An 11,446-nucleotide genomic window follows, 5' to 3' on the forward strand; every position below is an offset into this window, starting at 1 on the left:
TAGAGGCACTTTTTTAAAAGAGAGAGAGAGGGAATATACAAGTCTTCCAAAACAGATTCATAGATCAATAAGCATTTCTGCACTTCTAACGGAAGAAAATAATTACACCAGATTGTGTAATGTAATACAGTTATGTTTACTGCAACTATAAGTTTAAATCTTATACCAAACACTTTTAAGTGTTACATGGCTATAGAGCACACAAGATGCAGTACATGGTTATATGGACACAGAGCAAGAAATCATGAGACATTGCACAAACGAATATGGTCCTAGTTCTACTTCCAGGGTAATGGTAGAAGGCAGAAAGCTAATAAAAATATAGACCTCCATGAACACGTTGAAGTTTTCTGTTACAGCTTATTAAATAGAAACATGAGGGAATTGAAATCAAATTCCCCAAACCACTTATGAAGCAGATATAATGAATAATTAAGATCTAGCTACCTTTTCAAACTAAAATATTGCTTGACTACAACTCAAGATCTTAAAAAGAAAAACTGCTTGGACAAAATAACAGGAAGGTGATATAAACAGATTGTATTTACCCAATAGGAAAATAAAGTTTTCTCCCATATAATACCTATGAATTGGGGGAGGGGCATATAATCTTAGTGTCAACTCTACAATGAACCTGGCTGCGGCCATTTTCTTCGCTCTAAGTTGCCACAAGATTGGGAGGGGGATGGAGGATTTCTACTAGTCTAAACATTTTTACTGTCCCCTGGGAACAGTAAAAGGTCATTTCTGTCAGTTAGACAGGGGCGGGAGTATTTATTTAGAAAGCCTGCCAAACTTTTCTATTGGGGAACATGGCTAATTGCATAGTACTGGGGTGGGAAGTTTAACTTTGTAATATTGTTGCTCTCTGAAGGAATCTTCAGACTTGGTTTCACTTTTGACCAAGCCAATGCTATGTAACCAATAAACATGTTCTTTGAGGAAATCTCAAGCCTCCGAGTTCTGATTTATTTGGTCTTGTCTATCAGAACCTTGACACAGCCGATAAAAATAGAACTTCTATTTTCTATTTTTTCCCTTCCTTCCTTTTACAAAGGTGATCTTTGTTGTTGTTGTTGTTGTTGTTGTTGTTGTTATTATTATTATTATTATTATTATTATTATTATTATTATATTATTTGGCTATTTTTCTCAAAGAAGACAGAACTTTGTGAAATTTATGGGTGCAAAAGAGAGTGGTTGATATAAATTTATAAGGATCACTTAATTTTTAAAATGCGGTTTTTTATTTTACAGGTAATTAAAGAATTCTTTCAGCAATGTGGGTTTTTTTTGTTCTGGCCTTGCCCTTTTTTTCTGGTGTGAGGCTTCTGGCTCAGTGGGTTAGGACACTGAGCTTGTCGATCAGAAGGTCGGCAGTTTGGCGGGTCGAATCCCAAGTGCCGCGTAGCAGAGTGAGCGCCTGTTACTCGTCCCAGCTTCTGCCAACCTAGCAGTTCGAAAGCACGTAAAAATGCAAGTAGAAAAATAGGGACCACTACGCGCCTTTGGCGTATAGTCATGCCGGTCACATGACCACGGAGACGTCCTCGGACAAGCGCTGGCTCTTCGGCTTTGAAACGGAGATGAGCACCAGCCCCTAGAGTCGGAAACGACTAGCACGCATGTGCAGGGGAACCTTTACCTTTAAAGAATTCTTTCAGCAATGTGGGGGTTTTTTTGTTCTGGCCTTGCCCTTTTTTTCTGGTGTGAGGCTTCTGGCTAATACACAAGAGATAGGCACACTTCAAAATGATTTGAAAGGAGAGTTAGGGGACTGCAAACACAGCCACAGCCATATATTTTTGTCAGGCTTGAATGACATTCTAACAGTTGAAGTTGTTGAGAAACACTGCTTTATAGGAACTATGCTTTTAGGACTTAAAATTATCTTAAAGACAAGGTCATTCATATATCACTGAAAAAAAATGCAAAAAAATTCAGGCAAAAAGAATGTCCTTCTCAAAACTTGACTAATTATAACTGCTAGGATTGACAGAAGTCACCCACCACACTTATTTTTTTCTTCTATGAATGAAAATAAGAGTCTTAGTGTGACATTTACTAGGTCTCCTTTACCCCCAGTTTCCACACAACCACAAGTTTCTTCAAATTGCATATGTTTGTGTGTGTGTGTGTGTGTGTGTGTGTGTGTGTGTGTGTGTATGTGTATATATGTATAAACAATTTTGAAATGAAACATTAGAACCTACTTCATCAAATGCATGAAATGTTAATCAGAGAAGCAGACATGCTTATTTATGGTGATGGTGAATGAAATTACCGGAGTGGTGATAGATGCATAGTTACAAAAGACAGACGGACAGATAGGTAAAATCATTTTCAAATTCTGAAGCCTCCTTAGGAAAAAAAAATCATTGTAGTTGTTTACTGATGTATAAAACATCAATGCATTAGTAGCATGATAAATTCTTCTATTGCTATTTCGTTTTCCTACAATGAATATATCTCAAAAAATTGCAGCATATTGACAACCCAATGTGGATCAAAGCCTGACCTCTTGGGAACACCAGACCTATAGGTTATCCTGGGAAGTGGAATTAACATCCCAGAAAGCAATAAGCATTCCCTTCCCGACAGCTGTCAAAAAACCCTGCATGAACGTACCCATGAAATCACCAGAAGCTAAGTTCTGACTTGAAGGAAAGTCTATATGGAAAGCAATCTAATTTCTTCTTTTTTTTCTATTTCTCAACTTCTGCTCCATATTTTCCAAAAGCAAAAAAATTATTCATATCTACCGGCAACTGTATCTAATTTGCAGTAGATTAGCAAGGATTTTTGACCTTAACTGTTTGAAGAATTGCAGTTATGCAAACGTATGCCTCCAGCTGGTGGAACTAGTAAAAAAAAATAACAATCCAATATACTATCAAGCCCACTCTGTTCTTCAGCATCTGCCATTTCCCTCTTACTTTTATCAAGCCTCTCTCTCCAATTGTTTGGGAGGGGGGGGGAACTGTATATCATAATCCTGCACCTTTTCTCCTACCTGGCGAAAGGGTATCCTCCTGGATCCAAACCCTCTGCCCTCCAGTTCTTAAGCTCTTTCCTCCACGAAAGACCCCCGCATGCTCTCTTATTTCTCCAAGCAGCCTTATTTGCTCCAGAAGGGCTGTTGGCCATTGCCTTCCTCTCTGCCGAGATGAGGGTTACTCCACCTCTCCTCGGTTTGCCCTCCAGAGCCCGGGGAGGGGTGGGTGGGAATTCTGCCCCACCGTTTGGCTGCAAGGAGGAAGAAAGAGCGCTGCCCGCCTCCTCTACCTCACGCCTGGCTCTCCGAGACCGTAAGCCGGCCGCCGGCAGAGCGGCTCCGTCGCTTGGGCGCGAAGGAGGCCCTCTCCCGCAAGATGCCTCTTGCCCCGTCGCCTCCTCTGCGGGAGGGCGGCAAACGTGCAGGCTGGGTGGCTCGGCGCCTCCCCCGCCTCCTACCTGCCGGGTGTTGTTTCCCGGGGCCGCTGGCCGGGCAGCTGAGGAGGAGAAGCCAGAGGTGCAGCACGACCCCGACCGCACACGGGCAGAGAAGAACCAACCAATTTCGCATTGGCCGCCGGCCGCTGCCCAGCCGTCGCGGCCTCTCTCGGAGCGGGGACGGTAAAGGTCTCCCTCGCCCTCCCTCGCTCCGGGCGGCAGCACAGAACCAGAGACCCTCGCCGGCCCCTCCCGCGGCCGGCCCCAAGCCAGAGTCCCGCCCCTGACCGAGAAAGCGTGTGCGCAGAGCCGGGCCTCTAGGACTACAATCCCCACAATGCCTCGGCGCGGAGCGGAAGCGGCTTTGACCTTGGCGCCATCCGACAGCGCCCCCCTCTCTCTCTCTCTCTGGTCTGGAGGATGCCTCTCCGGCACCTCGCGCGAAGCGAAGGCTGGAGGTGAGCGAAGGAAATCGCCCTTCTAGGCGATCTTAACTCCCGGTGACTCGGTGGAAGGGAGGGAAGGAAGAGGAGGTAGGAAAAGGCCCGCGGGGAGTTTATATATAACTGCAGATTGTTTTTGTAACTCTTTATTTTTCCCCTTAAAAAAAGAGAGAGAGAGAGAGAATGAGTGTTTCTGAAGTCAAAATAGGCACCCAGTAGGAAAACTTTTATTTAAGACAGGGGTCTTCAAACTTGGCCCTTTTATGACTTGTGGACTTCAACTCCCAGAATTCCTCAGCCAGCTTTGCTGGCTGAGGAATTCTGGGAGTTGAAGTCCACAAGGCATAAAAGGGCCAAGTTTGAAGACCCCTGATTTAAGACATCTGGCGTTTTCTTCAGAGCCTTTCCATTTTTACACTACCACCGCCCCCACTTCACTTGCTGGAATATGTGGAGCAAATCTTTTCAAAACAAAATTTTCCGAATGAGTAGTTGCCGCCTCCGCCGTCACCACCTTGCTAAACGAGGCAGGATTGAATGGGAATGCCCTGTCCTTTGGGAAGTGGGAAGTTTGTAAGGAGAACGGTCGTTTTCGTTGAAACAGGAAGAAATCAAGAACTTATTCTCGAGCCCCAGTAATCATCCATGACGATGCCCTGCTTACCATTTTAAAGGAAATATCCTCAGGGTATCACTTTCATCTCATAAGCAGCCCACTAAAAAGGAAACCTGAATGTGCTTGTAGTAAAGTTGTTCCAGTGTTAAAAATAGCATCTTCCTTCTTCTGATAGGAGCCAAGTGATAAGGACAATCTATTGTCATTGATGATGTGGGTGATGGCAAAATCAGGGATGGGATCTCCCCGGATCTTATTTGGTCACTTGAGGCTTCTCCCTCCAGTTCATGGCATGGCCCTCCATGGCCATTTTGGCTTGGATTGTTGGGAAGACTGGACATCCAGCTTCTGCAAGAGCTTTAGGTAATGCCTGACCAACACTTTGCAAAGGGTTGGCTAGAAATTACAGATTCCTTATGTACATAGATGTTGCATTTCTTTGGAATAACACTAGACCTCTTTTTTAAAAAAAATGTGTTTAGAACTTGATTGATAAAGTGCTAGACCTGACTTTTGAAAAAACAAGGTCAATTTAAGCTAGGAAAAGTCAAGTACTGCTCATTGTGATGCTGTTACGTTTGGCCCAAGTTCTAAGTTTTCTTCTGCTCCAGTGAACAAGGAATATTTTTATTACTTTTGTGGGAAGCAGTGGCATCATGCTGTGTAATACATGAGCTACTTCTGAGTACTACCAACCGTGGCATTTCACTGCCAACACTGCTATTGAAGTGGGACGGAGAGTGCCCACAATGCTCCTTGCAACCCTCAGGTTGTGACATACCAACTTGATATATAGAAAAGCTAGGATGTAGTTAATGAAAAGTCTGCATTCCCTTTTAGTCCTAAAGGAAGACACAAAGTGAAACGGGAGAGAAATCACCTGTGTTCCTCTCAAACCTTCTATCACAAGTGACCTGTCACTAAAACTATTTCTGGACATGAGTCTATTTTTCTTCTGGAAGACTGCTAAATTGCTGTCATAAATAGCTGATATGTTTGTAGAATAGGGGAGAGCCAATAGGAGACCCAAGGACCCAACAGGGCTCTTTTTAAAGACAGGTTTAGTAGTCTTCCAAGGGAACATTAACCCCATGTCTGGAAATAGTTTTTAGGTCACCGATGCAAAGAACTTCCTTGTGCACAATTCGGCACCTTGAAAAAGAAAGTAATGCAGATAGGCTGATAAGTAATCTTTATAGGGGAGGAAGAATTGAAATTCTCTTATTTGCCAAATACTTATGAGGAGGTATATGAGGATTTTTGTGCTGGAAAAGTGTGGCTTCTGAAAGCTATATAAAATATAGCCACTGATGGTATTATGTCATAAGAGGGGTTTTTTTCCCCACTGATTGGAATCTGGAAGCACATTAAAGAATAGAGCAGACATGTCAAACACAAGGCCCGGGGGCCAGATCCGGCCCGCGAAGTGGTTTCATGTGGCCCGCGAAGCCATCCTGGAAACAGTGACGGAATGGCCCCCACTGCCTTGGCCTTGGCCCAGAGACCCTCCTTCTGCCAGAGACCCTCAGATCTGTCTCACTCCTGCCCAGGCCCCCATAGGCACCCTTGATGCCAACGATGTAGAGCTGGCCATGCCCACCCAGTAGGCCATACGCACTCTAGCCACGCCCACCCAGTAGGCCACACCCACCCAGGCCACACCCGCCCGGCCCCCTGAGGGCAACCGCAGTGCTGATGCAGCCCTCAATGAAATTGAGCTTGACACCCCTGGAATAGAGTGTCTAAAGTCCTTAAGTTTGTCTTAAGTTGGTTCAAGAAATGGAAAAAAATGCACCACAGAAAATCAATGGAGTTATCACTAAATTTTTGAAAAATAGCAATGAGCTATTAGCTGGAAGTTGCCAACCCCTGTTTAGAACTTATTAATTTTTTTTGCATATAAGTGGCATTTCTTTTATTGTGATGGATTTGCATTTTATTCTTTTGGAATAATTTCTGAAAGATTCCATGTATTATGATGTGATGAAGAAATATAAATCAATCAAAATAAACATTTGAATTAGGGCTGGTACCAGTTGTTTTTATAGCCTGATATTGTTGCTGTGAGGAGATCAACCCTGACTGCTCTTTAGAAGGCCAGATCCTGAAGCTAAAACTCAAATACTTTGGCCACCTAATGAGAAGGAAGGACTCACTGGAGAAGAGCCTAATGCTGGGAAAGATTGAGGGCAAGAGAAGAAGGGGACGACTGGATGGAGTCACTGAAGCAGTAGGCGTGAGCTTAAATGGACTACAGAAGATGGTAGAGGACAGGAAGGCCTGCAGGAACGTTGTCCATGGGGTCGCGATGGGTCAGACACGACTTCGCAGCTAAGAACAAATTGTTGCTGTGTCTCTACCTCCACTACACTACCAGATGTTATTTCCAAAGTCTGCAGAAAATAAACCCCTTTTTATTGATATGAAAAGCATGGGGATTTATTTATATGAGGAATTCCTCTACAATTTATTAATGCAGAACAAAACATAATATTTATGGTCAGCTGTATCTTAACTATCCAAGGGGACCTCAGTCAATAATATTCCCTACTACATTCATCCACCTCCACATTTAATACATCTGTTGTCCTCGTGGGCATATGAATTTTCTTCAGCTGATGTGTATAAAGAGCAAATTATTATAATAAAAATAACATTTTGCAAGGAGTTAAATATATAAATGATTATACACTTAGTTGCTTATTACTGAATTCTGAGGTCCTAATGGAATTACCTGTCCTAACCGATTTTTGGATCATATACATAATTATTATTTCTTTATCCAGCAGATGGCAGCAATAGCTTACAAATAATCCGAGAAAGATTTTGATAGCTGTAGAATCCTTTTCGGATAATATTGCTCACCAAATATTCCTCTACCAATAAATCACCAAACAAGAAGTAAATACATATTAGTATGCAGCAGAAATTTTATCTTGCATTTTATGTAGCTACTGAGGCTAGACAATTGTATCATCAACTTCTTCCAACTGTATACTTCAGCCAAAATAAATTAGCTTTTAAAATGCTGATTCAATATAAAACTAAAGTAATGAAACCGGAAATATGATTTGCAAACTGATCAATGCTTAGTTCATATGGCATCGGTATAATCAAGGATTTAGATGAATTTAGGATTGTTAGTTTAGTTTTTAATAATTTGATTAGTTTTGTAATTATGTCTACCATACTCGATGTCCTGTCCCAAATTCTTGCTTTTTATCTGCAGATCAACTGTTATATTTTAATACTGAAAACTATTTAAAGCCCAGCCCAGCTTCTCCAGATAGTACAAGGCCTTCTCTATCAGAAATCAGACAGCAAAAGTAGATAGCAAAGAAATCTTAAAGGCTATTTGCTAAGCTTTTTGAGAATCAAATTTCAGGTCTGCAGAATTTCTGATGCCAATTTAGATACTCTCGTGAGGACTGGATTAAGAACACAGTTAAACTAGATTTAGAGGCGAAAATCAGTTGCAGAGAGCCATGGGTGTTACACAAACTGCTTAAAAGTACTACATGCCAGTTTTCTGTTTTCTGCCCCATTACAAGGATCAGAACAAAACTGGTTGATTGACTGCAGGTACTTAAATGAACAAATCTTTAGTATTAGATTGTTCTAAATAAGGTTTTCTATTATCAGTTGATTTGACCTTTTGGCTCAAGGTTTTGAACAAATAATACCAATGCAATTCCAATTATTTGGAGTTTAGCTCCATTTCAAACTGTTTTCCATTCTGGTATTGACAAAAGAAAACATGTGGAAGTATAGCCATTTAATTGGCCACATTTTGACAATTGATCACAGTATCCTTCTCTAGAAGCTGCTAGAAATGGTGATTAGGATCACTATTTTATAACTAATTTAAACTGGATTTGGCATTTTTGTCCATCTATTCAATCCTCCCCAAGGACTTGAGAAAGGAGGTGTTGCCATTTAATAATACTAGAAATATAATAACATTAGAAAGACAGTTTGGCACCAGGCTAGAAAGCGGGAGACCATGGGTTCTAGTCCTGCCTTAGCCATGAAAGATGGTGACCTTGATGGTATTTCCAGCTCTGAATTTAAACTTTAAAATATTTTTCATTCTTCTGCTGTATTCACTATTAACCTTCTTCTTGATTTTAGTATGCTTGATGCTGTCAGAGTGAAGGAAGCCCAGGTATTTGTAATGATCTTCAACATCCAGATGCTTGGTATTATTTCCATAAGGCATCTTGATTCCTTCAATTTTCACTGTTTTTCTCCTGTTGATGGTAAGGGTAGCATATTTGTCCAGTTTAAACTCCTTTGAAGTATCTTGGCTGTATATGTTGAGCAGTAATTCTGTTTCAGGTAGTGTTTTTCCATACAGCTTCAGATTATCTATATAAAGGATTCCTTTTATTTCTATGTACTTAATTATCCAGTTGTGTGGCAGGGAGTCAAATACCTTCCTGTAATCAATCCAAGCTACATTCAAGTTGCTCTTCTCTTACAGTTTTCCAAAATCATCTTGTCAATTAGGAGCTGATCTTATGGCTTTGTGCTGTCTCCTTTTGGATAGAAAGATCTTGTTTTCAACTAGATGCTGTTGTAGGTACAATGCCAATTAGTAATTTGAAAATTCTTGGTAAGCAGGTTGTCATCATCATCATCGTGTGTTTTCTTATTTATCTTCTAAAATTATGTCATAACTGAGTCAATATATCGGAATGCACTTTTAATTATATTGTTTCTTATTTACATTGGGTAGGAAAGAGAATAAACGTTGTGCTTACATTTTTGAAGGATAAACCCTCTGCTTATATTTTCAATGTTCGCTATGCCGGTTAGACTGCTATCATTTGGAAAAGCAGAAGTAAATATGTTGCCATGGGAACCGATGCAGCCTTGTTAAAATTAAAATCAGTTATGATGTTCAAAGGGTTCCCTAGTTCCTGAGTATCGTATGAAGAAAGCAACTGATTTTTTTTTTTGCTTTCCAAAACCATATTTAAATATCACAATTTTTGCTTAAATACAAGTATAGATTGAATACATAGTGGATGTAAAGAGATAGCTCTTCCAAATACATACAGTTCTAGAAACTAGAGCTACTAGTAAAATAAGATTTTACTGTGGTGCAGAAAGAAGTAGTGTGGTTTTATCGTTATGCTAGGATTGATTATGGAAGGATGAATATGATGAAATACTAATAGTATATTATAACCACTCTACTCCTTTTTGCAGGTATTTGTATTTTATGATTTTCTCCAGTTCTTTCTTTTCTATTCTGCTGTCTTCAGATACTACGCATCTACTAGCCAGACTTTTTTTTTGTCATTCTTACTGTAACAATGGCTATTATGATTTGTTGCATAGTCAGCCAGATGTTTAGACTGGATTTGGCATTTTTAATCCACCTATCGAGTCCTTCCCAAAGACCTGGGATAAGCAGATGTTGTTGTTTCTTGTTGTTAATGGTATCAACCCAGGATATAAGCTGTTCCAAGTAAATCTGCTTTTTACAATTGACTGATGGTGAATTTGTCAATGCTGGAGATGTTCAAGTGGTGCTCCAGTTGTTTGGGGATTGCACCCAAGGGACCTGTTACTGTTGGTACTATTTTTGCTTTCTTTTGCTACATTCTACTTCTCTTTGGAGGTCTTCATATTTTGTGAGTTTCTCCATTTCTTTCTCTTCTATTCTGCTGTCTCCAGGTTCTGCCATGTCCACTCTCCAGTGTCTTTTGTCTTTCTTATCATCAGTTGTTAAGTCTGGAGTGTTATGTGGCAAGTACTTGTCTGTTTGAATTCTAAGAGCACTTTAGCATCTTCATTTTCTATTACTTTGTCAATTCCGTGGTCCCACCAGTTCTTGCTTGCAGGAAAATGGTATTTCTTGCAGATCTTCCAATGCACCACTGTTGCTACATTGTCATGCCATTCTTTGCGGTCAGTCAATGCAATCCTCTTGCAGAATGAGTCTTCTTAAAGATTTCTCTCTTGATATTAACCTCTACCAGTTTATCACCATCGAGCAGCAGTTGTGTCTTCCATTATGCCATTGATCTTTGCACAAACCTTCTGATGTTTCTACTGACTCCTGTTATTTCTAGGCACTTGATTATCCAGTCTTGGCTGGAAATTAATGGCGTTGTCTGTGATCAGTCTGTGCAGTCTTCTTAATATGCCTTCAAAGCAGTGTTGACTCCTGGAGACTATCTGGACAAGTCTTTTCAGTTTTCTTGGCCATATTTCAGAAGTTTCCGCAAGGGCTAGCCAGACCAATGGGAAGCCTAGTAACAGGTTTACTTTTAAATGGCTTTCCGTTGGTCTGGCTAGCCATTGTAAGAACAAAATATGAGATTAAGTAATCCTCTAAGTTTGTTTGTTTATTTGTAAGCATCACAATTAAAATAAGGCATATTAGATGATGTAACATGTAAAATATAAAACACAAGATTAAAATATCCACAAATTAAACAGATCTTGCCCAGATCTTGGTCTCTAGGTCACTTTGTATTATGGTTTGTGCATACACATCTGGTCCCACAAATTTGGAACAGCTTTCAGTTTGCATCCCTGATGTTTAGTTGTTTCCCTGCAACTTAAATCTCAATCAAGTTTCTCCCCCACCCCCAAAGGAGCCATCAGTTAACCCCACTATTTGGGGCAATTTTTGACTTGCCTCTCACCTTCTTTCTTCTATTGAAAATTGTTGAGGTGGTTGACTACAGCTGCAGATGACAATAAAAGTAACAGGTTACCTGGATTCCTCTCAGTCATGTTTCAGGCCTGGCGATAGGACCAAAACAGCACTGATTCTGCTTCTGGATGACCTCTGGCAAGAGCAGGATGAAGGTAATGCATACATCCTGGTTGTCCCTGATCTCTCTATGGCTTTCAATGCCATTGAACATGCTGTTGTTCTGGATCAGTCCTGGGGGCTTTTACTTGGGGCAGAACTTTGCTTTGGTTATCTTCCTCC

At 40.8% G+C, this 11,446-nt stretch overlaps 1 protein-coding gene across 2 annotated transcripts in view; it reads right to left on the bottom strand.

Annotated features, from left to right (window-relative positions):
- The window catches only part of B3GALNT2 (beta-1,3-N-acetylgalactosaminyltransferase 2), a 34,893-nt gene extending 31,131 nt beyond the window's left edge, over window positions 1-3,762 (bottom strand). Inside the window, exon 1 of one of the 2 annotated variants that reach the window (XR_014024551.1) lies at window positions 3,454-3,762. Coding sequence is in view for 1 of the 2 variants with exons in the window: in XM_081313204.1 (XP_081169330.1) it covers window positions 3,454-3,565 (112 nt within the window). In the remaining variant the exon portion in view is untranslated. The remainder of the gene's footprint in view (window positions 1-3,453) is intronic. The other variant, XM_081313204.1, reaches the window with a different exon arrangement.
- Between the last annotated feature and the right edge of the window lie 7,684 nt (window positions 3,763-11,446).

This window comes from Vipera berus, assembly GCF_964194415.1.
Source record: "Vipera berus genome assembly, chromosome: 1".
Taxonomy (NCBI): Eukaryota; Metazoa; Chordata; class Lepidosauria; order Squamata; family Viperidae; genus Vipera; species Vipera berus.